The 27,268-nt window shown below is 38.1% G+C and overlaps 1 protein-coding gene across 1 annotated transcript in view; it reads right to left on the bottom strand.

The window, feature by feature from the left end:
* dnah7 (dynein, axonemal, heavy chain 7) overlaps nucleotides 1-27,268 on the bottom strand; it is a 171,193-nt gene that overhangs the window by 93,445 nt on the left and 50,480 nt on the right. The window contains exons 26-34 of the mRNA XM_036561847.1: nucleotides 24,115-24,217; nucleotides 22,427-22,554; nucleotides 21,726-21,938; nucleotides 18,024-18,122; nucleotides 16,525-16,773; nucleotides 11,630-11,779; nucleotides 9,130-9,312; nucleotides 4,709-4,885; nucleotides 607-738 (exon numbers count right to left, since the gene is read on the bottom strand). Coding sequence (XP_036417740.1) covers nucleotides 607-738; nucleotides 4,709-4,885; nucleotides 9,130-9,312; nucleotides 11,630-11,779; nucleotides 16,525-16,773; nucleotides 18,024-18,122; nucleotides 21,726-21,938; nucleotides 22,427-22,554; nucleotides 24,115-24,217 — 1,434 coding nt within the window. The remainder of the gene's footprint in view (nucleotides 1-606; nucleotides 739-4,708; nucleotides 4,886-9,129; nucleotides 9,313-11,629; nucleotides 11,780-16,524; nucleotides 16,774-18,023; nucleotides 18,123-21,725; nucleotides 21,939-22,426; nucleotides 22,555-24,114; nucleotides 24,218-27,268) is intronic.

Raw genomic sequence — 27,268 nt, 5'->3', positions numbered from 1 at the left:
TGTGCCAACGTTTGGGTGCCCCTGGTCGAATTCCATGTTTTTGTTATTTATTAAGAAAAAATAAGTTAATACTTAATAAGCTAAGTTAATAAAAAAATTTAAATTCACAATTACTGTTTATTTGCTGAATCTATTGTTTTGGGGGAAAAAAATTGTAAAAAAATATTTAAAAAGTGAAAATTATTTTCCAATACGTTAAACTTAGCAAATGAAGTGAATTGTGCACTAATTTGCAGAAAAAATATCTTCTTTAAGTGTGTTCCCTGTAGAGGGCGTGTTATTTTTACTTAGAAAGTCAACAAAAATGTCATTTGACCAGCGGCACCAAACGTTTGCATATGACTGTATCTGACATCATATCAGTCAGTAAACCACTTTCTGACTACAAATGTTTAATAAAGTATTAGAATTTTAAGCTTTACTGGAGCTAATTATAGTAAGTAACTTAATAATAAATTATTTAAATATTTTTAATAATTTATTTTAAGCTAAATACAATTTTAAAATCTGTGTAGGTGACAAACTTCATCATCATGGAGGACTACGTAAGTGTGTACAACACCCTGTGCTGTAAATGTGAATCTGAAGTTCTCTGCACTGTCTTACCTCCAGCCAAGAGCAGATGTCTCTCTCGTTCATGCCCTTCATCTGGCCCTCCTCCCTGAACTCATCCATCATACAGTCCATTAGGTTCATCAGAGAATTCACCAGGTTGGTGTCTGACGTTGGAGACAACTCCTGGAATTCATCAGAAAACGAGAAAACGGTTAGATTTATTTATTTATTTACTTACTTACATACTTGCGTATGTGCTTGTTGTGGTATACCATCATATTCTAAGCTTCCAAATGTGAAGGCTGTAGTGTCTATAACCTAAAAATAGCTACATTATTTTTCATTGAAGTCCCTGTAGTTACTGAATAATAAGTCTTTGTATGAAACAACCCTGAAATTGTAAGGGTTTCAACTGCATGCATATTATTCAATTATTACAGGGCTCATATCACAGAAAAATAAAATTTCCTCAATTTCATAAAATGAGACTGATTTGTATGGCTCTCCCTACTGGCACACTCTAAAATGTTTAATTTACGATGACTGGAAAGAATAAAACATGAAAGCACAGTGTAAAATATGTTCTTCAATGGGACATGGAATAGTTGCTTATACTAATTGTTGTTTATACCAATATGCTTGTAAAATAAGTACATGCATGCACTTTTATAACGGATGTGCACAAATTATCAATATTCTTATTACTGGTATTATAGATGACACTGATAAAGGTTTTGGTTAGTTAAGCACAAATCAGGCATTTTTTTCAGGCTGTTAAACTCATACGCTCAAATTTACACACATTCCTACCAGACGTGAGTTTGATCGTACAGATAAGCCAAAGATTAAACTAATAAACTTTTACAATTAGATTTGACCATACTCAACTTCAATCAATAACGGCCATTATATCCAAAATTGGTACAAATGAATATGCAGAATCTTATTTCGTAACTAGTACTGCACAAGCCAAAAGCTTTAATGCAAAAGTGTACAGTATGAAAGGGAATAAAAGTAATGAAGTAAAACCTTTTCTGCTGCTTCATGAGATATTGCATTTAGCCAAGTACACTGCCCTAATTAGCTGAAAAACTGAATGCAGAGAATGCAACTTGAAAAATGCATAATTATTCTGCTATGGCTGGAATACATGTACGTCTGCACAAAAGAAGCCTCATAGTTGCAACGCTTTGTGATTACTGGGACAAAACACATGCAAAGTCTGTGCTGAGCAGATAGGCTGCAGAATATATAGCCATTTTGAATGTAGTTACTTCATTTTATTTGGCAAATTACAGCAGGTGGGGGACTGTTACTTTTATTTGTATGCAACAGGCACGCTAGATTGTCTCACACCTGTAAAAAATGTTCCAGTCTGAGTCCTGGAGGAGCTGCAGCCTTGTGAGTTTCTCCAAAGCCGCAGTTTGACACCAGAAGTTCTGCTAACTACCAACTTAACTCTCAGGAGGCTGAAAAAAGCCTGGAGTGAGTAAATATTCATCTCATGGAGGCAAATTCATGAGAAAAAAAAATTCTTATGAAGTGTCAGAGAGCGTTGTGAAAAAGAGTGCTATATGTAGCTGTAAGGGCTCAGCAGAATACTTCACTCTTTGACACAACCAGGCTCAAAACATACATGTAGAAAAGTTCGATTCTCAGTGATACACATATAAACATATAAACACATAGGGCCACTTTATTAGAAACTCCTACCTTGTAGTTACACCATGCCGGTGCACAGTTAAACACTGCAGGCTGATGCATAGCTTGTGTTCCTTTCTCTAGTCCTTCATTAACGGTCAGTTTCTGACCACAGAGCTGCACTGGCTTAATATGTTCAGGTGGTGAGCCACCCTAACAAAAACCCTAACATTGCTGTGTCTGATAACACCACACACACTACCATGGCAGTGTCACTGCTGTGCTAATATCTGCTCAACAGTGGCCCTATGGTCAGAAATTGACCAGTAATCAATAGGGTAGAGGGTGGCTGACAACAGATGTTCTACAGTGTGGAACACTACAAGAAAATGACATATGGTCAAGTGAAATTCCTATAAATCTTGCTGAGATTTTCCTTTTTTGAGACTGTTGTAATCTTATTATAAGATTATTTAACTTATTTTTAAACGTTTTATTTGTTTTATGTGATTTTATTAAGTCACTTAATAAAAATATATTATCTATATATTTTAAGTTAATATATATTATCTCACTATAATGGCAGGTAACTTGGCTTGATGTAAGAAATAAGCCTGAAACAAACCAAATTATACACTAATATAGTGAGATTATTTTATTGAAATCACTTAAAACAAGTAAAAAATGTATAGAAAAAAGTTCTATTAAGGTTACAGCATCCTCAAAATGAGAAATATTAGATATATTTACTAGATTTAAGACAACTTGTAGTGTGGGCCAACAAGTATTCAGACACTTTTGTTTCTGTTATTTGTTATTGTTATTCAAGAATGCTGTTTGATTTTGTTTTGTCAGACGTGTGTTCGGTGTGCAAAGTTGATTCCAAAAAACTACTTTAATTACAAATCGACAAGCTCAGTAACACATACCTCTACACGCTTAATTAGAGGTTTAGGAGGACTTCTCACCACATTGACTGACTAATAACAGGCTTGGTGTCTGTTGGACAACGCTGATGAGCAGGCCACCTCCCCCTATTTTGAGCTCCGCCATTACGAATCATTGGATTGATGTAGGAATTACAGAACCTAATAAGTCTACGTTCTGTCTACATTCAGTCCCTAATTTCTCATGGTTCTCCCCAGATGTTCTCGTTACAAGATCGTTGAATGTCTAGCTCTATGAGACTACAAATCCCAATGATAGTGTCAAACTGTCATATTTTGTCAAATTTTGATATTTCGTTTAATTGAAAAAAATGAAAAATGGAAATGGAGTCATATTTTGATTGCAGGTCTGCTTTGAAGGGTTAATCGCATAGAGGTAAAGGAATTAATTATTTGATCACAAGTAACCAGACTAAATTACACTGTAATGCCACTTGTTTAAACAGTAAGTAAGAAAAAAAAGTCCCTTAACGCTAGATAGAGAAAAACATGATTCTATGTGAAGACATAAGATTTTCATACAGTATGTACCTTTCTGTTACCTATAAACTAACTTAAATCTGGACTGCAAAATAAAGCAGTGATTCTATGAATTACTGAGTCTTTACCATTTACCATTTACTCCTACTTCCTTGCTGAAACGAGTGATGTTAATTACCACATCAATAATTGTCCAATCATTTTACTATGACCTTCTTCATCTTAATAACTAGAATCTTGCTCACATTTTACCTAATATAATCACCTATGCTGTGTCCAAAAAGGTCCCCTAATCACTACACTGGCTCACTATATAGAACACTACTATAGGAAACAGAATTGGTGATGGTAGTAAACAATATCAGCCACTATGTCATATGGTTTCGCTTATTACTATGCGATAGCAGATTCTGTCACAGAAACACATTCTATCACATGATGTCACCACTCCACTCTAAACACACACATAAGAGTTTACTTACCTCTGTTAACTGGTGTGAAGAGAGCTCTGTGTAGACACTTCCATTCTTTCAGACACTTTCCACTCCTTTCAGATACCACTACAAAATGGTGGAACCCCAAAATAGTGCACTATATAGTGAATAGGGCACAGTTTTTTGTTTTTTTACCAAACACTTACCTAGTTAATAGCTAGAACCTGTTGGGTTTTCCAGTAATTTTTTGTTTTGTTAGACTCTCTTGAATCTGTGCTCACTTTTATCTGGTTAAAATCTAGAACGCTGTACAAGAAAGCATTCCCAAATCAATTATACCTAAATTCCCCTCTTACCCCAAATGTAGTCAATCACCTAAAACATGTTCAGTGTCTAAGATTTACTTTAGTTCTGCACTTTTTTACTTAGCATCACAAGCCTATGTTTTGAGCTTATTTTAAGTGCTTCAATTATTAATAACTCATTTTAACGTATAGTAGTTTTAAAGGAGAAATAAATATTGTGGCACTGGCTGATACTTAAGGTTTCAATATTCATATCTACTTGTTAGCCACATTAGACATCAAACATGTTCTAGCTGACTGACTATATTAGGGGTGACAGGGAAATTGTGTCAAATTTTTTGATCACCTTGGTTCCTTTGCGGATTAGCTGCAGGCAGGCGGGCAGTGTGCGGTCAAACAGGCCGGTGATGAGGTCTTTGTGCATGGAGCTGACTGTAGAGGGCAGCGTGTTCAGCCAGGACAGCATGAGGGGCCTCCAACCCAACATGTGAGGCTCCATGTAGATCATACCACAGCGGGACACCTGCAGGCAACAGCATGGCAGGTTAATACTGAGCTTCAATAATGCTAGTTTCATGTCACTTATTTTCCTCCATACTCCATACTCATACATGACCTGTGTCCAAATAATGCGATATGTGATTCATAATGCATTATGTAAGAGTTTGTCACTCCTTTGCTCTTTACTTTTCTAGGAAGGCTTTACACTAGATGTTCGAACATTGCTGTAAGGATTTGTATGCGTTCAGCCACATGAGCATTAGTGAGGTCACATACTGATGTTGGTGCTACTGATGATCAGTTCTGAATCACTCCAACTCATCCCAAAGGTATTGCATGGAGCTCCATCACTCCAGAGAACACAATTCCACTGCTCCACAGCCCAATGCCAAGGGGCTTTAGACCCCTCTAGCCCATGCTTGGAAGTGGCCACGGTGATGTTAGGCTCATGTGGAGCTGCTCCAGATCATCCCATTCTTAAGCAATGCTTATGTCATCAATGGGTCACCTTAGTATGGGTCACCTTCAGTAGATTAATTCACCAATTAGAAGGGGTGTCTGGATACCTTTGAACATATAGATTATATGGCATAGGTTCAGGCCTTTTCTAGATAGGCTTTGAAACTCTTTTTGTTTCATAATTTTCTATGATTTAGTTCTGTTTCTGGAGCAGTGGGTCGCTTATGAGGAAGAGGCCTTCACTAGCTGGTGCTGTGATGAATAGCTGAGCATGTAGGGGTTATACTGCTGAAATGAAAGTCAGATTTTTTGCACCTGGGGACGGTGAATTGGAATAGTCGGACAGAAATGGGGGGGGCGCAGATGGGAGGCAGGAGTCATCTGGAGATGGAACGACCTTAGCGGAGTACGCTAGTTCGTTAGCCGCTCAACTTTCCTCTAGTTTCCAGTTTAGCCTCCCATGCGGATCGAGCCTGCTTTAAAATGTAACAATGTGGAGGGAGGGAGGAAGAGAGGGAGAGGAGAGAACTTGGAACAAGAGCAACAGAGAACTGCAGAGAGAGAGAGAGAGAGAGAGAGAGAGAGAGCAAAATGAGCGGGGATAGTCAGAGAAAGCCAGAGAGATAACAAGAGATAGGCAGAAAAAAAGTATCTTTGTGTTGCAGCCAAATCCTTTTCTTTTGCATCACAACAGTCACAATTCCACACAGATCTGATCACCCTCTCGCTCTCTTTCCCTCTATCTCTGCTCTCCTGAGGCAGAAACACACTGCCTCTAATCAATACCTGCTTTAATCTGATCTGGTGGCACTCTCAACAAAATAGACATATACACAGACCACCGCTGATGCTCTCATCATGCTCTGTCTGACCTGGAAGGCGTGCATCGTTCCCTTCCTTAATCTCCATCTTCATCTGCAATTCTTTTGTGTCGGATTTTTAACTTGTCTGATAAAATGCAGAGCCACGGCTTTAAAAGGCTTCTTCCCAGACCCAAGATGGGGGGTGGGGTGTTTGTCTTGGATAACACATAAGGCACACACATGTCAGTGTGAGGGTGAGGGTATCCGTTATCCTGTAAATAGTAAATATTCGCTTTGACTGGTAAAAAAAAAATCTCCAATTCCGGCAAATTAAAATCTCATCAGACACAATGTCTGGTAAAAATATTCACTTACAAAATTTTAAGTAAATAAAACACATTTCCAGAACACTACAGTGGTAGAAACATGTCATTATCCCATTGTAGATGTAGTGTGTGGGAGGGAGAGAATGCGTGGGCCACTGAAGAAAGAGGATCGGCAAACCTCCTCTCGCATACCGAGATAATCTCGTTTGTAGCCCCTTTTCACCCAAACATCAAAGTCACAGGAAATCCAACTGGCGCGTTGTTTTTAGAGATCAATGATGGGCAAATCATATTATGCAACATAATGATTAATTTTCATGATGTTTCATCATGTTCACTTTCAACAGATTAGCTAGCGGTGACAAAAAGCCAAAACAAGCTTTCAGGCCCACATCCTGATTCACAGCAGGTAAAAAAGACTTGCTGTTCATGTGTCTAATGGAACATCTTTGACGTGTTTTCCAGTGTGAAAGAGTGACGCTAATGACCTTTTGACTGACTTCCCAAACAACCGTAAAAATGCTGTCCAAGCACCCATAATGTTAGCTAGGCTAGTACTAACATTAGCTAAGTTACTAATACTATGGTAGAAATAACAGCTAGGGAGGTAGTTGGTAAAGCTACCTCCCACCCTTTGCATTTGCCAATTACCTAGCTAGCTAGCTACTGTTTCTCCCACAGCTAAGCTAGCACTGTAGCTAAATCACTAATAACATGGCAATAACTTAACTAGCTAGCTACAATCATGAGCTAGTAGGAAAAACAGTGCCTAAATAGAATTAGCAAGTTGGCTAGTATTATATACAAATGAAAATATTACAGCAGTTTGAAGCTGTTAACATGACTGAACATTACTCCAAAAGCTTTCACAACAAAAGGCTTTACTCTTACCTACATTAATGATTAAAAGAGCACATTGTAAAAGTACCAGCATTGTGTTTTGTTACATTTCTCTCTGTAATTTCTCTGTTTTTTGTATTTTTCTGTCATTTCATTCTCTTCTTCTGCCCTAAGTTTCAAAGTAGGAGCTCAATTCTCCAGCTTCAATCCTGCATGCTAACCTAGCCACCACATACCATTGGCCTCAGGTACATGGTCTAACAGTCCCACCCTTTGATATTCCTTTCGTATTTTTAAATAGTTTTTCAGCTTCTTTGCTGAGCTGAAAAACTACTCATCCTGTGCGGTCTGATGCTGTTCCTTTATCTGCCTTGACCGGGTACCCCTACTCATCACTTTATGGACCAGGTCACCAGCATAAAGCTTTCTGCTGTCCAAGAGTGCGCAGAAAGCCCCACCTGAATGCCACTGACCATTCTGATGATAGTAACACTAGTTACTAGTTACTAGTAACACTAGTAACAGTGGCTGATTTTCACAGATCTGTTTCTCATTGTTACTCTGATAGGCCTCTAACAGTATTCATCAGTTATCATTGTTTAATCTAAATACTTCTGTCCAATGACAGGCTGTTTTTTCTCTTTTCTCTATTTTAATATTTTTGCTTATTAATGTTATTTATGTTATTTTTTGCTATCCGGTGTCGACCAGAGGAGGATGGGTTCCTATTTTGAGTCTTGGTTCCTCTCAATGTTTCTTCCTCTTGCTCTCACGGAGCTTTTCCTTGCCACTGTTGCCATTGGCTTTCTAATGGAGGCTTGGACCTGGATTTTTCTGTGAAGTTGCTTTGTGACAATACCTGTTGTAAAAAGCACCATATAAATGAACTCTGACTTGATTTGATATGGGTTTGGTAGATCAGAAATTAAAGAACTATTCAATAAGGTGCATGTGTCAAGTTTTTAGTAAGATATTGCTTTTAAGCTTGCAGTAAAATGTAAATTTCACATTGTTACCCTGGGGCAACACTACCCAGTTATGATCCTTTTTGATGAACAAGGATATACTTTGGCTGAAGAGTATCTGTATGTGTACTGATGTCCACAAGTTTATTTTCATTAACTCTGTAACCAGTGTTCACAGAACATGAGTACGGAAATGAAGGTTTTGACACCACACCCATCTTGGCATCTCCTTTTTTGTGTCCCACATCTGCTTAGCACTACTGGAACACCACCTGTATGCAAAGGGTATCTAGATGCAGTACTGGGCAGCCTTAGTCCAGCAAATAAACCTAATAGTTAACTGATAAGTTGAAATAGACGTGTTCAAGCAAGAAAATTGCCTGTGTTGGGCTGTAGAAGAATAAGGATTTCCAATCATGTTCCTGCTGCTAATACAGCACTGTTTATTTTGAAGCCTTACCATTGGAATTTGTCTGTTTTTAATTCTCTCTCTGATTACTGATGAGATCTGACTTTAACTGATCTTTCCCAAGATCTGATCTTTCTTCTTTCATGTTTTTTTATGGAATAAAGCCTTTGTGATTATGCGCTTACTAACAGTATTTTAATAAACGTTATGTGTTCTTGTATCGCAGTTGCATGATGTTGCCCCAAGGCAACAAAAATGGAGTGGAGGGGTTGAAATGCCAATTTTGTTGTTTTCAAAATAATTATTTAGGTGCCCAAAGCATTCTGGAAAAATAATGAAAGAACTGTTTGGGCTAAAAACCAGGATTCACACAGTACAGAGTTAGTTAAGGAAATTCCTCCTTGAAGCTTTGTGATAGAACTGTAACATCTAAATACAGGACTACAATTCCCAAAATCCCTCACCGTGGCAGGTGAAGCCACCTCTAGGTCCATGGGCTCGAAGATGAGGCTCATCTGCGGGGACATCTGGATGATCTCTCCACTCATCAGGCACAGCTTCTTATTGTCGTCCAGCACTGTGTTCATGTTCTCAATCCACACAGCGTCCACTGGGCCATCAAAGATCAGCCACTTCCTGTCTGGAGTCTGAATAGACAGGAAGTTCATTAAGAGAATTTTACAAATTTTGTAAGTATCTTAATAATGTTAGAAATAGCACTTGTTACAAAACATCCACAGTGTTGTGTGATGTGTTGTAGGATCTATAACACTAATTATTCAGGCTAATATTAGCCTAAATCATTTAACTGTAACAGATTTCTGCAGTCACTTTTTACAGTTTTTGTCATATGATGAACATATAATACAGCAGTGTTTAAAGCATAAAGCTTTGCCTTATAGGTAGTTTTTGCTCAATAAATTAATCATGCCAATAACGATAACAATTACAATCTCCACTAGTGCCTCTAAGGGATTTACAGTGCCGTGCATTCCTTTTCCCATACTGGGGCTGAACCTCAAATTGCTTTCCCTGCATAGTGCACTACATAGGTCTAAAAATACTGGCTCCTGCACACAGACAGTGCATATCATATCTAATGAAGAGCCATTTAGGATACATCAGACACAAGTGCACAAGTCTCTACCGAACATAAGTAAAGTACTATTAACTAAGTGAACTACTGCAGAACTGAATTATACTGTCGTATGCATAAATTTGTGGACCCCTGGTCAAATTCCATGTTGTTGATTTTCTAAGTGAAAATAAATGAACACATTCTCTCTACAGAGAATGCAGTTTTGCACATTTTAATGCACAATTACTGTTCATTTGCTCAATAGAACACATTGTAAAAATAAAATATGGAATGTGGCCTGTGGAAAAGTTATGGTACATATTTTATGTTTATTTTATATTTTCATTTTTTATTTTTTCCAATATGTCAAACTCAAACACAGAAATTTTGCACTAAAATGTGCCAAAAATGCCATATTCAAGTCTACTGTTGACTTATTTTCACTCAGAAAATTAACAAAACATTTAGTTTGACCATAGGTGTTCAAACTTTTGCATATGACTGTATCTACCTAACCATGTACGCAAGGTAGCATTGCAGCACCACTTCTTTTTAAGCCTGGATTTTGATTTCCTTTGAAAAACCAAGAAGCTGAAGCGCAGCCAAAACATCTTGACAAAATGGTGACTATTTGGGAAGCTGCTCTGGTCGCCTGGAGCTAGGCGCTGACAAATCAAAGCGCAAATGCTTGACAAACAAACATAAAACACAACCCCCCGCCCGCGACACCCGTCATCCTTTCTATTGTCTCATTTTTTTTCCAATTACAGCTATTATATGTAAGCCTGTTCTCTTCTTTACTGCTGTTTGGAGGGCTGTATCATATCAGGAAACTCTGTCTCCTGCCAACAGTTGCTCAAGCATGGGCATTCGTTCTGCTAACAAGCCAGGAAGAGTGGAGCACACTTCAAACTGCAGTCCCGTGGGAGTTTGGCTACGACTCCACTTTGAAAGCTAAGTCTCTCTGACCCTAAAAGATGACATCGATTCACATGGCTGGTTGTCATGGTGACAGAGGGACCCGAGCCATGGCCTGCGTGTGAAGAAGGCTGCGCCACTTTAGATGCTGGAGCTTTTGATTTGATTCATCTTTGATTTTATCCGTGTAGAGTACGCAAACATAAATGACATGTAAAGAACATATTTCAGCAGAGTTTTATGTTGGCAGTTTTTATTTGAGCTTAACTAAACCCTGCCTTGTAGTACCACCTTGCTGGTGTCCAGTTAGAGACTGCAGCCCATCTGTTGATGCACAGTTTGTGTTGGCCATCCTTTAGATCTCCATCAGTGGTCACTTTCTGACAACAGAGTTGCTCTTGGCTATGCTGCTATGCCTGATGACTGGGCCATTCTTAAATAATATCTGGATAATAGTGGTTGTGTGGTCAGACACTGTGATGAGTGATGACGAATGGAGAAGAGGGTGACCAACAAACTATGCATGGCAACATGTATGTGCTAAAGCAAGGGGTGCATAAACTTTTTCTTAGGGGGACGAAGTGCAATGTTTGTGGTGGACCAAAAAGACAATATAGAAATAAAGAATTCAGGTTTAAACTTCATAGCATTACACTGCATTTTGTTATAAAAATACTTCAAAAATACAATTTCTAAAGGAAAATAAGAACTGACTAAGTTATATAGTATAATATCTCTTGGGCCAACATTAGCTCAAACTTTGAGTTAAGTCCAAGGTAAAAGTTTCTAATAAATGTAATGGTACTTAATAATGACTGTTACTGTGCTGTGACTTTGAGACAGGAGTGATTTACGGCTAGCAACAGAACGATGGTTAGATAAGCAGGCAGACAAGATGGAAACACATCTAAGCTATTAAAGGTACAGAAAAAATCCTTAGACTGCATGCAGTGCAAAAATGTACACACCTGAGATGTGGCAAATGCTCTGTAGCTGACAGCAAGGATGCCATCTGACCATTCGTGGGAAACAGGGTCAAACTGACCATACAGCTGACCCATGGTGATGGACTTTGGGTTAATAACAGTGATTTGCACCCTGTTTTCATCCATCAGGCCCTGTACGAAAAAAGACAATGTTATTGCAAGAGTGGCATTCAAATGATGTTGATTTTGCTTTGTCTTTACATGGTAACTTACTTTCTTCCATCTCTTTTTTTATGACCAAGTCATATGGACAGTAGACCTACATGAAAGTGGACTTAGGAATCTTTAAACCCCTGAAACTGCACTGAGAAATGCACTGAACTGGCTTAATTAAATATGTACATAATTTTCACATGAATAAAATATATTGTATCAGCACAAGTTTTGGCAAAAGTAAGTAACCTATAAAACAAAACTGGCTTGATATTTAATTCAAGTGGAAATAAGGTGCAAGTTTGAACCAAGAAAACATCCCTCACACAGTACCTACAGAGACCCTTCTTTATCCTTTATTTAATTTCCAGTCAAAATGGCCAGTAAATACAGGTTGTAAATTTTTCAGGAGATAATTCTGGGGATAAAAAAGGAGAAAGTCAAAGGAAAACAGGTAAAAAAAGCCCTTAAGCTTTCATCTTCAAGAGAGAGGAGAAAATCAAGCTCCACTCTTGCTTCAGATCTGAAAAAATCCACAGGTGTTTCTGTCCATCCTTCCACTATGAGAAGATGACTTACTGCTATGGGTCTGAAAGGATGCGTAGCTGTCAACAATCCCTCACTAAGAAATGGAAATAGGCACATCAAACTAAGAAGCTGCTGGTGATCTCAGAACAATGGACTGACCACCCCATGGTCCAGACCTTAACAACAATGAATGCGTTCCAGAAGCAAAAAAAAAACAAAAAAAAACGCTGAACCAATTTCTAAGACTGAACTTTGGAGGTATGCCCGCAGATTTCTTTGAAAATTCAATTGCGCAAGGCACAGCTATGCGTTCTCCCTGCGTCTAGTCTGCACATCAGTTGGATGTGTGTATTTAAGAGATTTTGCCCTGAGCTGTAGACTGTGCTGATTAACTAGCAGTAGCTAATTTAACATCACTATTATTACACAGCATGCAGTGTCTTAATTTTATTTACTGTAGAATAACTGCCACGCAACATCTATTGCAACACTGTGTTTAACCAAAATATAAGGAGTGGAATAAGTATTTTATAAATCCTAGTGATATATGCATTCAATAATTCTTAATTTATTGTATTTTTTATTAAGGCAACTAGACAGTCCTGATGTTTACTGTTATTTAGCTGAGCCAACCTTGGAAATAGAGGCCACTCTTCAACTAGACACACTATATCAGATTTCTAAGGTTTGGAAGACTGTGTGAGCAAACTGCAAAGACTTCCCACCACTGATAACAGAATATACTAAATTACTACCAAAATAAACCAGTCAAAAGTTTCTACTCATAGACAGGTGAACCTTATTTGTACTATTTTCAACATTATTGAATTATAGTGAAGACATCAAAACTATGAAATAACACGTGAAACTATGTTGACTGCTGAAAACAGACTGGTGGTGGGGGGTGTATTTAGAAAAAAAAACAAACTTCTTTACAGTTTACAAAGCTTATTTTGGCCGAAAGTTTTATAACACACTTCTATAATGCAAGAATAGCTCAACCAGTTTGCATTGAAGTCCCTGTATTTACTGGATAATAAGGCTTTGTATGTACTAAACCTGTGATTTTAAGGGGTTAACTTAAAAAAAAAACTATACATAAATAAACTGTGATTGTGGCATATGTTAAAAAGTTTGAATCTTCCATTTGTAAAAGCTCAGAACAGATTAACTGGTTAGCCTATAACTGACTTGTTCGGACTGGTTAGGCAGGTAAAGAATTGTTATTAGGAATTGAAATGGCAGTTAAGGGGAACTGTGGAAGTCAGGTCAAGATCACGAAACAAAACCCCCATATGACAGCAAAGGACCTGCAGGAGGGTTTAGCTGACACAGAAGTGATAGTACACCATTCTACTGTGCAGTATTTCTTGCACAAACATTATGCATACAACATCTAGCTAAACCAAAGGCATTTTGCATGCTGTGGACTGATGAAGTAACAATGGAACTAGGTATTATAAGGTTTTTTTTTTTTCAAAAAAAGGAACAGCATTTGATGAAAAGAACAAGTGCCAACTGTTAAGCTGGGGGTGGATCTGTTTTGCTTGGTTGAGTGGCAGCAGGTAGCACAGGAAACACCAATAATCCGAAACACCTCAAAGTCCACCCCTACTTCAAGAAATGCTGGTGACAAAAATCTTTTGCAAGCTGTGGTATCTGCCAAAGGGGTGGTCACTAAATATCAACTTAGTAGTGTTCACATATTAGAATTACTATTTGTTTTTTTCTAATTTTTTTTAAGTCAATCAAATGTAACTGTGCACTAGCATATGCAGAAAAAACAGTTACTACAAAAACAGTTCGCCTGGGGTGCCTAAAATGTTACATACAACTGTATATTAAAATGTTTGTTTTGGGAATAAATCTTTACATAAGAATCAACTTCACTATTTATATTTGTCCTACAAACAAATTTCAAGCTTTTTTGTATAAACTTTCAGATCAGAATGTAGAATGTAATGTAAAATTAACACAGATTAAGAAAAATGTAGGCCCTGCATTCAGTTGTGTCCAAACTGTTGCTACTATAATCTTAAAAAAAATCAGACCTGGGAAGTAACAATGGAGCAATGGTTAAAACTGTAGTGACGGTCTTTATATACAGATATTTATACAGATAAAGCCTTAATTAAGAGTTTACGTTCAAAATCATTACAATTCAAAAAGCCTAACACAGTTTAAAAATAGTTTTTAAGAAGATTTCTGACAACATAAACCAACAGAGACTGAACAGAAAAAATAAAACACTGCAAGGCATTAGTGTTGGGCGACAGCTAATGGGGACAGGACCAAGTCTTGCTTGTGATGGAATGAGATGGTAATTAGGTAATAATGATGTGCACCTGTCCCTAGTTTTCCTCACTGTCTATATACCCTCCTGCTTTTTAGGAAGTCGTTAGAAACCAGAGGGAAATGCAGGGAGAGTGAAGTTCTGGACATAGAAAGTGTTTTCCTGGTTAGAAGTTTGTGGGCTTTTACATTGGAGTACATAGCTCTCATATTTTATATTCTCATTATTCAACACATGATTGAGGAGCAGTAGAAATTTCTTCTGCTCCTCAATCATGTGTTGAATAATGAGAAAATAAAATATACACAATTTTCAGGACTTTATAAGCATACTATAATAGTAGGACTTTAGTAGGATGGAGGAGTTGAACATCTGACCTTGGATTAATATTTTGGTATTTAGATGTACAATGAACCGCTACTTACAAGGCATTTAAATGAGCTTCTGAAAAAGAAGAAGTCAAATATACATTTATTCATATTTGCTAAAAGAAGAAAAATTCTGCAGACTGTCTTTTTCTGAACTATTGATCATGATGTCATAATTTGCATAATTTACATGAAAGATGCTGATTCTACTTTGGATTTTGCATTTCTGTGTTATTCTCTGCTTTTTACACTCATCACCGTGAGCTGTACTTGAGCTGTGTGTACAGTAGGATAGCTTGATGAAAGCTGACAGTTGGGTTAGTACTTGACCTTTTTTTCAAATATACTGGATAATTTATATTAGTGTACAAAATAACACTGTTTTTCTTTTCACTTTTTTATGGTTTCTTTGTATACTGTAAAAATTATTTAATATTTTAACTTTAAAAAGTAAATAACCTCTCTAAGAGTAAGTTTACAGACAATCATTTGTGTTTTACAATCTGTTAACTTATCATTTGTAGTTAATTTGTTTAACTTATTAAAATTTTAAGGCAACCAAGTAAGTTTCATTTTTTAGTTCTACTTTAGCTTGTTGCTTCTTTCATTTTTTTACAGTGTGAAGCAACCATGGGTTGGAGAAAACTAAAAATTAGGTGCAGTGTATAAGATTTAAGTGGATCTATTAGCGAAAATGGAACATAGCATATAAAACCATGTTTTCATTAGTGTTTGATCACCTGTAACTACAAATCATTGTGTTTTTGATAGTTTAGAATGAGCCCTTCATACTTACATATGGACCTGGTCTTCTTCCAACTGAGTGCACTATGTTGCACCGCCATGTTTCTACAGTAGCCCAGAGTGAACAAACCAAAAACACTGGCTCTAGATGGTGCCTTTCACTATTTTACATTGAAGTAGCAGATTGAATTTGATGGCACTATAGCACCGGTTGGAAAACGTAGAAACGAAAAAAAAAGAATCTGTGGTTGCTGCCGGTGCTGGCTAACTATTTTGTGTTGTGAGTTTAAGAGCTCATATTTTGACAAATGGAGGATTATACTTATTATTTATCACAAAAAAGTGAGGGCAGCTGAATCCTTATCGTCAGACAAATTAAAACATGAAGTAGCAAAAGGAAATTAGGACAGGCAATGGCAGAAAACCTGACAGCCACTGTAGGTTCTACTACACGCTCGGAAAGGGATTCAGTTGGTTGCATTCTGCAGCCTCACCACTAGATGCCACTAAATTTTACACACTGTACCTTTAAGTTTATATGAATTGGACAAGTCAGCCTATATATTTACTATCAAATGATGCCTATAATTTTGTATCTATTATTACCAGGTCCAGCACCATCAGAGGCACAGAAGGGCACTGCCCTCTCACTTGGAATATTGTGACCCCTTCAGCTTTGCATTGCTCTTTTGTCCTGCAAGGTAATTTTTGAAATAACAGCACCTTCATCCAGTTTCCAGACATTGTGGAGTAAAGCACTGATTAACTTTCTGCCCAGAACAGGACATTACCTTCTCACAGATATCGTGTAATGCAGTGGCCAGCACTCGATAGGCGCTGGTCTTTCCTCCGAAGGGCTCTCCCACCAGCATGAATCCATGGCGCACAATCATCATCTCAAAGATCTGCAGGATCTTGTCGGCGAAGAAGTCAGTCACCTGCAGGTTCATCTTGTCGCTGTTCTCCTTGATGGCCTCCAGCAGGACACGGTAGTCAGGTTTGGGGAGCTTGACGCCAGGGAAAAGATCTGAGGTGATACCCTGGACGAGATGGAGTGGAAGAAAGTGGAACAAGCAGCAAAGATGATGTTCACCACATTTACCTAATCATATTTTTCAATGCATCTAAGACCGTTTCATAATTTTAGAAATGGTAGAATAGTTTAACAAAAGCATGAAAAATGAGTTGTTAGTAAATGGAATTTACTCCTAGACCAGTAGAGGTTTCCATTGTGGCAATGTTAAAGAGCCCATATCCTACACTGATCTTGTACTTTAGATTTTCCCTTGAGGTAAAACTGTAACATTTGTGTGGTTTATGTACCACAGTTGGTCATAAATACATTTTAAATGGTCATTTTGCAACCTCTTTTTATCCCCTACAGGCTGTATCTGTGCCTTTATCCCTTGTGTGGTGTTGGGGTCTGTGGGACCCATTTTCAATGTTTACCAAGAGAAAGAAATATGCGATTTATTATTTTTTCAACCTCAGATTCCTTGGCCTGTGCTCATTTTCTGTGAAGAACATATAAAATATTACAGTTTCAGTGACTTCACACTGTTCACCCCCTACACATTTATATTACATATGTGGCGTTTGGGTGAACCCACAGGGAATAAAGGTGTGGAGGTGCTGTGTCCCTTCACTCTGTTAACCTCCTACATGACCTGCTGTTAGTGTGTGTGTGTGTGTGTGTGTGTGTGTGTGTGAGGGTGGACAACATGGACAGGCTGCTGACTGGCTACAGCTGCTAAAAGAAAACCCTACGCTGAACACTTGTGATATTATAAACATCCATTATTTTTAGACTACCAGACCACTGAGTAACAAAAACATGAACACCACACAAGGGTTAAGACTAATATATGTAAATGAGCTCTGATTGGCTATTCAAAAAGGAGGCAGACATGAAACACATAACTTAAAAAATGAATGGCAGGGCTAATATTGCTGTAGGGTATGTAAGTGGATATATGTTTTAAAAAAAGATGTTTCTCACGACATCATAGAAACAACAAATTCAAAATGGGCTGTTTTTGCAGCATAGTTTCCATATATGGGCTGTATGGTCTGGGTAGTGATTGGTATGTTTTGAGACTAACAATGTTTATATGTATCTTCAATCTTTTTTATTGCAAAAATGCAAGGGAGATTCAATTTTCCATGATACTGGCCCTTTAACATGTACAATGAAATTGTTTTGCAAATACACAATGGTTTGACACATGAGTCAAGCACTATACATCTAGAAAAGAGAAAAGACAAAGGACATTTTTTTTTGCTTTTTTACCTCAAACAATGGCAGATCATGGGCCAAAAATTTAGGAAGGTTAACGTCGATGATAGACCTCAGCAATAGAATGTCCTCATTTTCTTCTGGAAACTTCAGCTATGACATAACAAACAGAGAAAGAGGCAGTGAAAGAGAAATAGAGAGAGAGAGAGAGAGAGAGAGAGAGAGAGAAAAGAAAGAGAGAGAGACATATTTCTGCACTGAGAGGTTAGCTTCTGAGGGAAAGACTTGCCTGCCATACAACTCTTTGATCTCTTTTGGGGGAAGGCTAATTCAAACACTCCTTCTGTGCTGACACATATTTTGCTCATTCTTTGCCATCACTGTCATTTGCAAGTGGAGCCCAGGAGGCTAAGAGCACATATTTTCCCTCCAAAAGTAATTTTCGCGACAGGCAAAAGGGTGCAGTCCCGAGCGTGATGGTGCAAAAATTGCCACTGATGCATTTATTTTCGGGAAATGGCATAAAGGACACAATGCCATCTAAATGGGAAAACAGTGGAGGGAAAGAGAGGCGCTTTCAAGGTCAATTTCTAACTCTATCTCCTAAAACCACCTCACTCCAGTTTTTGATTTTATAAGTAGGCCAATCTTTTTGACTTTTAGTCCATGATAAGGGCCAACTGATGATATGTATGGGCCAGAAGATAGGGGTGTAAAAATGCATCAGTCTGAAGGTGGCGATTTAGCTTTTGGAATGTTAAAATTAATTCTAATAATATCCAGGTTTAGATACTTCAGCTTGACGACAAACAGCCAATCACATTAAATATGAGGAGGAGTGGAGTAAAGAAATCTTATTTATTTTAACTTATTTCCAGACTTTTTGTCTTATTCCATTGGCAGATCATTTTACTTGTTCTGTAAAATAATGCAGATAATTTTGCTTATTTCAAATATTTAATGTAATTAACATATTGCCAATGGAATAAGACACTTTCACTAGATAAAATTACATAAAACAAGTAAAAGATATCTAGAAATGAGCAAAACATGCTTATAATATTTTAAAGCAACCTCACAGGGAGAAATATATAGATGTATTCACTAGATTTAAGATGTTTTCAACAATCATAAGACAGAAGATCTATAGTTAACTCATTTTACAAAAGTGATTATCAACTTCCTCTGTTAACCCAGGTTTAGATACTCAGGCTGTGATTATGCACATGCATGTGAAAGCTCTTCATGCTGACTCTTACAGTAACATGGAGAGGAGCCAAGTAGGTACTTGTCAGGAACAAGAAGTCATATCACAGCAGGGCTGGGCCAAACAGCAAGCTTCAGGTTTGGTAAAATGCTGTATGGACAGCCCTACTGTGGTATGATACTTGTTCTCAAAATCACCCTTAAAAACAATGATATCAGAAGTGTTTTCAGTTGTCCAGAACAGACGCTTTCATTTTAATCAGTGTTTCAGTCCGCACTGGCGGTGCTCAAGGTTGGGAGGGTTACTTTAAATGTATCCTGGTACAGATTACTGATTACCTGGTAAAACATTTTATTTGTGACTTAATCTGAAGGATAATTACAATAAAGCAATGCAATCTGATTAATTTACATTACTTTTTGAATACTTTTTTAAAGTCAAGCAATTTCAGCAGGATGATCTAAGACAAAGAGAAAATCTCATCCATGACTGGTCAAGAGCTGTTTATGTTCCGTAACTTTATAGTTTAAGTTGCTACGATGATGTATCATGGATACAATCAATAAATAAATTTCCCCCCCCGAGTATTGGTTTTACTGTCAATATTCTGTGTAAACAGCTCCTCCAGTCACATTTATGTATTCAGTTTATTTTCAAAAAGAACTGAATTTAAATCACAGTGAAATTCACATGGAAATGCATGGAAATGTTTCCTAAAGAATTCCTAAAGAAGAAACTGAGCCAGGTCGGAGATTTACACCCCTAATGGATAAAGTAGCAGTATAGTAGCAGGTGTGTGGTAGAAGGAAGCACCCTGCAGCTCAGTCATAGGTAAAGGGGAGACCTTTACTCAGCTGGACAGGTTCTAGTCGAGTGCTCTACCTCAATGTGTCCGAGTTGTGCGAGGAGCTGCTAAATCCGTCTCTGCTGCTTTTTCGCTCCTCTCGTCCGAGACGAATTGAAAGCAAATTCTGCTTCTACTCTGGACTTGCTTGGCTTTAACCCAGAGTGAGAAAGAACGGAGGGAAGCAGCCAGGATTTGGGATGGAGCTCCTCTCCTCTGGCCCTCTCTAACATTATTCTAATAAGGGGCACCGAGCCAACAGCAGTTGGACATCTTTGGGAAAGGATAGCGGAAGACAGCAGCAGCGGGAGCTTACGTTTGTAATGAATAAACACAAAGCTTGGATGAAAATATGATGCCTGAGGATTTAAAAATAAAATGTAGAAAGAATGAAAGTGAGAAAAAAGCCTGACTGCACTAAGGGACAGTCACCAGTTACACTTTAATGCAGACAGACAACAAATAATCTGCAATTTAAAAGAAATGTTTATTTCAGTATCTATTCTTCTTCAGTTTTCTACTTCACATTATGAGACTGTCAAATCTGCCAGCATGTTGTTTGAGTTAAAGAGTTGCATTTTTTTCTGTGAAAGTAGAGATATTGGGCTAACTAGCAAGCATTTTTGCTTCTTCTACTTAGTCACCGACTGACTGATACCAACTGTTGAAATGTGCATGCACCACCCAAGACAAGCAGCAAGTGGCACTATCCATGCTAAATATGTCATCCTCATACCCTCTCAATGCTACCAATCTATAGCTAACAAATAATGTCAAATAATAAGAAAGCACTGTCATTCCTCACGACTTTTACAATAACAATGACCTAATAACAGATGATATGACACAGTGGTGAATACTTCTCTTTGTCTGATTTCATGTGTAATTTTTCCTCAATCTCACTGTTTATGCAGCCTTAATTAGTTATTGTTTACTGTTCGAGGTAAGGATAAAGTTATCAAGCACTAGTAAATGACCAGTAAGTGCATAAAAATGTAACATACACTAGAATATTATTTTGAGGTGTTGATCCCCTTTGAAGAGTTGCCAACTTAAGGTTAGCACGTGCTGAAGCTATAATGCTACTGCTATTAGACATATGCTTGCAGCTAGAGAACAAGTACTTTTTTCTCTTATGATTCTGAGTGATTGAAGACATTTATGTAAGTACTCTTGTGAGTACAAATCATCTTATTCCTCACACACACTTGGCACTAACGTGTTTACATGTACATGTATATTTATATTTGCTGCTCAATTCTGTTAGGTGTACATACTGTATATATGTACCTCCGTACTTCAGTACCTGATTGTATCTGTACATATCTCCCATTGTACATCCTTTATATTACTTGCAGATTGTTTGTGTCTATTTTATGTTTATATATAGTTTATCTTTTCCTGTATTTATTTAATTGGATGTAATTTTATGTTGACATCTGCACCAAAAGAAATTTCTTGTACATCTGGTACTTGGCAAAGATTCTGATTCTGATTCTGTGTGCAATGTTGAATAAAAATCATTGTATTCATAGTTTTTGAAAACTCAGACAAAAACTGTATCATGTATCATAATGTTTTTGCCGTATTGTTAACCCCTAAATAACAGTCAGTGTAAGGCTACATCAAGCTTGCAAATGGCGCACGCTTTATAATGGTCTCGAGTTTGGGAAGATTCAACCATGACATGTTGTGATAGAGTTACCTTCAGGTTGCCTGCAGCGGTCAGCACAGATTTGACGGCTCTCATGCCGTAATCATAGTGGCTCTGGGAGGACAGCTGTTCAGAGCAAAGCCTGTATGTGGCCACAATCTTCACGGAAAGTGGACGGGCTGTAACGAAGCCGCAGGAGTACAGCACAATCTCGGCGATCAGGGCATAGTCTGGCACCATCATAGCCACGGTCCGGAACAGGGCCTGCAGAAAAGATTTGAGGACCATGTTGCTGACAAGAATATATATTTTCATTCTGGATTAACACTCTTATAATGGAAAAAATTATTCTCCTCAAGTTTGGTCTGTTTTAATCTTTTCTCTCCATACAAAAACTGTTTAGGCCTACAGTAAATGCTAACACAGTATCAGAATCTGACATGGTATTAGTGCCGCGAAGCGCAATCAGTGTTGAAAAATAAGCTGAAATTGGCAAAAGCTATCAGCACCCTTGTTTTCACGGTGACTTGAAGGAGCGTTTTAGTTGATACTTGGCCATTAGTAACTCAATTTTCATGGTAAAACCCATGTCCGCAGCAATTATCAGCATTAAAATTGGATTAACTCCAGCAGTTTGAGTGTCAAATAGTTCTATGCTTCAATTAGTTTATGATGGAGTTTTCCAGACAATCAGAACATCTAATATAAAGGGATTATGAGAATGAAGGGAAACTGGACCGTGTGGTCAATACCTTCAGGTTGTCCGGCAGTTCAGAACGGCCAGCGTAGCCCGGGTTCATGGTGATGAACACGGCGCAGGATGGGTCGAGTTTCAGCTTGGTGCCTTCAAACAACAGCATCTCTGCATGGGCTGCAATACCTGGACATAAAGTCAGACCACTTATATAACTTACTGGATCTCAGTCTGGTCTTCAGAGAGCCTGTTCTTACAAATTCCACACAAGTTAACCAAACAATGTTAATGTGGCCAAATGAATAAAACAAACATGTAGCCAATTAACATGACATGTTGCTAACTAGAAAAAAAACATTTTTCTGGGATAATCTACAGTGGCAAACTGTGATTATTAGAGCTAGCTTGTCAACACTCTATGATAATGCTAATTTAGCACACATATGGGATTCTAGTATTATATTAGCACTGAGCAAATGGTAATTCACATGAACATTTTTTAAATGTTCTAAATTTAGTTCTAAATTAAACCGTGACATGTAAAAGACCTATCGCGTCTTATTTGGAGCTTGACACAGACATTATTGCTTATCTGAGCTTGTATATATCAGTTTTACAGTAACTCTTTCAGTAAAGAATCTTAGCATAGAGCTGCCGTCGCTGTTTTCCATTCCTTACTAACCGAAACCTGCTTATGACTCATATTCACAGTCAGTGACCTTTTTTGTCACCACCTATTATAAATCAAAGCCTGATTGGTTGATTCCTCTGTCATTTCCTAATTATGTTGGTAGTTAAACTAATGAGGGAAGGCCTTCAGTCCAGCTTCTAAAGTCCTAAGCAATGGGACAGCTCACTTGGCTGTGTCTACCTAGATACCACAAAGAAAACAATTCTGATTGGATTTTCCACTGGGCCTGTCAGGAATTTAACCCATTTTCCAATTAAAACTTCATAATGAAATAAGAGAATTACCACAGTACTTGCAGAGTTTACAACAAGCGTGGAAATTCTATTAAATAAACTAAACAAAAAATTACACAGCTTTTGTTATTTTACAGAAATCCTTAGGCTCTCTGTGCTGCAAGAACAATGCAAGCACCTACCTACGTGCCGCCAGCATGCAGGTAGAAGAAGATGGAAGCACGCTCTGTGTTATCCCGTAATTTTGTGTTACCCCGTTTTGGTGTGACCACTGAGCGGATTTTTGGTGCTTCAGTTGTTTGGTGGTCGGATTATGGGAGGAGCAATCACAGCTGTCCAAACAAACTGAATTTTAAAAAAATCTTGTTCTTGTTCTTGTTCAACTCATCTGTTAACTGCCAGGTTTAGTAGGTGTGTTTGAGCAGGCATCTAAACTGTCCTGTGCACTTGCTGTCCAAGGCTGGAATACCCCTGGGTTAGACCATCACAGAGCATGTCTGTAAACTATATTCAAAGATGGTACTCATCTCCAGTGTGAAAGAAAAAATACAGTTCAATGAAACGATGCAGTAATAATGTTTGTTAAAATAATATTTCCTAATAATTGTCAGAATGTGTAAGCATGTAGCCAGAAACATGAGAAAACAAACAGAAAGACCTGGGTCAGTACTCTAAACACAGATTAGAGCAATGGATCTAGGGAAGCGCTTTCACTGCTGGTCTACTTTGTCGGGTACAGCTTTTTCCGGAGTGGTTTTATTGAGTACTGGTTTAGATATAGATAGCCCCTCTTCAAGCACACACATATGCACACCCACACACCTCTCTGAATAGTGAGAATTTGCTGCGCCACCACTGACAGCACTTCCAGGTCGATACGGTTGAACTCGTCAAAGCATGCCCACGCACCACAGGACAGCAAGCCCTAGAAAAAAAACAACCTAAATCAGAAAATATGGAGGACATGGATGCTGGAAAAACCATTCAAAGCCACAAAACAGTAACAATTTACTTGACCTGCTACATAACACTGATATGACCATAGCAAGTCAATATGTCATATGTTGTCACATAGGTATATCAGATTTTGTTCAGTGATATAGTCATGTTACCATTACCACTAACTGTCTAGACAGATGCCACGCTTTATGTCATGTTATACAAAATGACTGGTTGAGAAGCGGAGCGATACAGTGTTTGTGAAACGCTATACACAAACACTATATCACTCTGCTCAAGGACAAGCTCAAGCCATTTGAACGTTTTTACTTCTTACTTTGCACACAAACAGAAAATGGATACTTTTAAGATTACATTTGACCTACAGCTGTTTTGGTCAGACTCTGAAGATGAGACTACACTAAATTCTGAAACTGTCATTACCACTAAGCAAGCTTTTCAGTCAGCAGCTGTGAGAAAAGAACACCTAAACAACCTAGAATTAGCCAGAAATGAACCGAATACCATTCGCCAAACAAAATGGGCTGTAAGATGCTTTACAGACTGGCTGGAACAAAACAACATTAATATTGATTTAGCAAAAATTGACAACACTGAGATAAACTTGATATTGCGGCAGTTTTAGGGCTCAGTCCATACTTCAAAAGGCGTGGCTTACAGCAGACTATGCAGTCAGTGAGCGTAGTTCATTACTCTGACGTAGCAACAAGCTGCTTGTTAAGGAACTTTAATTTGGCAGAAGGAACTGCTAACATTAAACATATTAAATGCCACGTTTATGGCCCAATTTATTTATTTCTTACTTTATTTATTTAACTGTTGTATAAAAGCAATAGAACAATAGCAATAGAATCTATTGCTTAAACGGCTAAATAGAGCACACTTAGCTATCGTAACATCTAACATTACAGCATCTGTCATTACGATTATTGGTTATTGTGACATAACACTGTTATATGACTAAATATAATCTATCATGTCAGCTCATGACAGCATATGACACCCGTTATGACATGTTAATAGCACAATTTTGTCATTGTTATGTAGCAAACAGGCATGTACAAAAGCATTTAATGCCACAATAGACAGATTTTACACATAATGGTTATGAATATGATGCCTAAAGGGATGTTTTATGATAGTTTTTAAAAATAGTATCCAAAGAAAACTTCTACCACCACTTTATCATTAACGACATTACATACAAATATTCAGGAGACATATGCAGGTTCGCTGCTAGCCTAAGACAGTAAATAAAATTGCTATATTCACAACCCCTGGTTCCTATGACCACCACTGTATAACTTTGTTTACATCTCAAAGATTAAATTATTCAGAAATGGTGGAATTCCCATTTAAAAACAAGATTAAGAGACCCTTATTAGTCCCACAATGGGGAAATTTCACCTCCGCAATCTAACCCATCCATGCAGTGAAACACCACATACACACTAGTGAAGGCATACACTAGGGGGCAGTGAGCACACTTGCTCGGAGCGGTGGGCAGCCCTATCCGCAGTGCCCGGGGAGTAGGTGGGGGTTAGGTGCCTTGCTCAAGGGCACCTCAGTCATGTACTGTCGGCTTAGGGGATCAAACCGGCGACCAGGTCGCAAGGCTGGTTCCCTAACTTCCAGCCCACGACTGCCCAAATTTAATTTGCCATTTAAATGTGTGTAATATGAACTTGGTCAGTGGTCACCAACCCCCCAACAACGAGACCTATGTTCATGCAGAGTTTAGTTCCTAGCTACATCTAGCATGCTGCTCCCCCTTTCCCAACACTACTGCATCTCATCTAGCCAATCAAGGACCTCTGGGTTATTTGCCCGAGCAGGTGTGGCAGATAGTAGTTACAACTAGACTCCTGCAGGATGGTAGATCTCCAGGCCCAGCATTGGTGACCACCATCCTAGGTGTTTGGTGGTTATTTGATGCAGTCTGGTTGAGTTACAGAACACACTAGGACATTTGGTCCATTTGGCCCACCAGAAAGCTATCCCAGCCCTCATCCAATGAGAGAACATATTTTTAAATTGCACATATTTTGAGGTGTTTTAATATGAAAATACTGTACAATGTTATAAAATACTTCTCAAAACTCAACCTACTATCTTTATTGGTGTACTGTTTTGTCTTTTTGGCCCCCGGCCCACCACGAACATTGCACTATGGCCCGCTCAAACACAAAAAGTAAGGACACCCCTGCGATCGGCCATATTCGACGCCGTATTCAGCATCTTTTTGATATCAAAATGTAATAGTTTCTTTTCTCTCATAAAAAAGTGCATATCTTTAGCTTTGTGAATCTGTGTTCTTTTCACATCAAAGTAACCGGACCTGCAGTGTTCTGACTCCATTTGAAGAGAATAATAGTTCAAAAGGCGGAAGTACAGATTTTCTGCACAAAGGGCTTAAACTTTACATAAAGATTTCAGGAAATAAAAACGCTAATAATGATTCATCTTTGAAGGCAGGGGGATGCTATTCTGCTGAATTTCTACATTTCAGGATTCACCGCTGAGCACTCCAAAGATGGGCTCGCAAAACCCCTGTTGCCATGGCAACCAGTGATGTTCTTTTCTAGCGGTTCGCTCTCTATATCTCTAACTCTGTGCTCAAAGTACATCTTAATACGAATGAGAAAGGAACAAGGACGTGCTCCTCCAAACCTGAACCGCCTCTGTGCTATTTAACCTGCCTGACTTTCATTTTCATATCAACCATTCAAGGCACTTCAGCTAATACGAAATATAATTACGACTCAAGTAATTTTCCAAAGAAACTCTTACAGTTGACTAAGGCAAAATAACTCTCTTTCTGTGGGGTTCAGCATAAAACCCTTAGATCAGTAAAACACTGAAGTGTTTCTTTTCTTTGTTTATTGGCTTAAATATTTTTGCATTTAAGCCTAAACAAAACTTTTGTAATGTCATCTTGTGGCTCAGTTTTGCACATTCAGTGAATTTAAATGTATTTGTATTCCAAGGCTATGCTTTACAAACCCACAAAACACAA

This window comes from Colossoma macropomum, unplaced genomic scaffold, assembly GCF_904425465.1.
Source record: "Colossoma macropomum unplaced genomic scaffold, Colossoma_macropomum, whole genome shotgun sequence".
In the NCBI taxonomy this organism is placed as follows: Eukaryota; Metazoa; Chordata; class Actinopteri; order Characiformes; family Serrasalmidae; genus Colossoma; species Colossoma macropomum.
The sequence above is the reverse complement of the archived record's forward strand: the minus strand, read 5'-3'. Positions and strand labels throughout refer to the sequence as shown.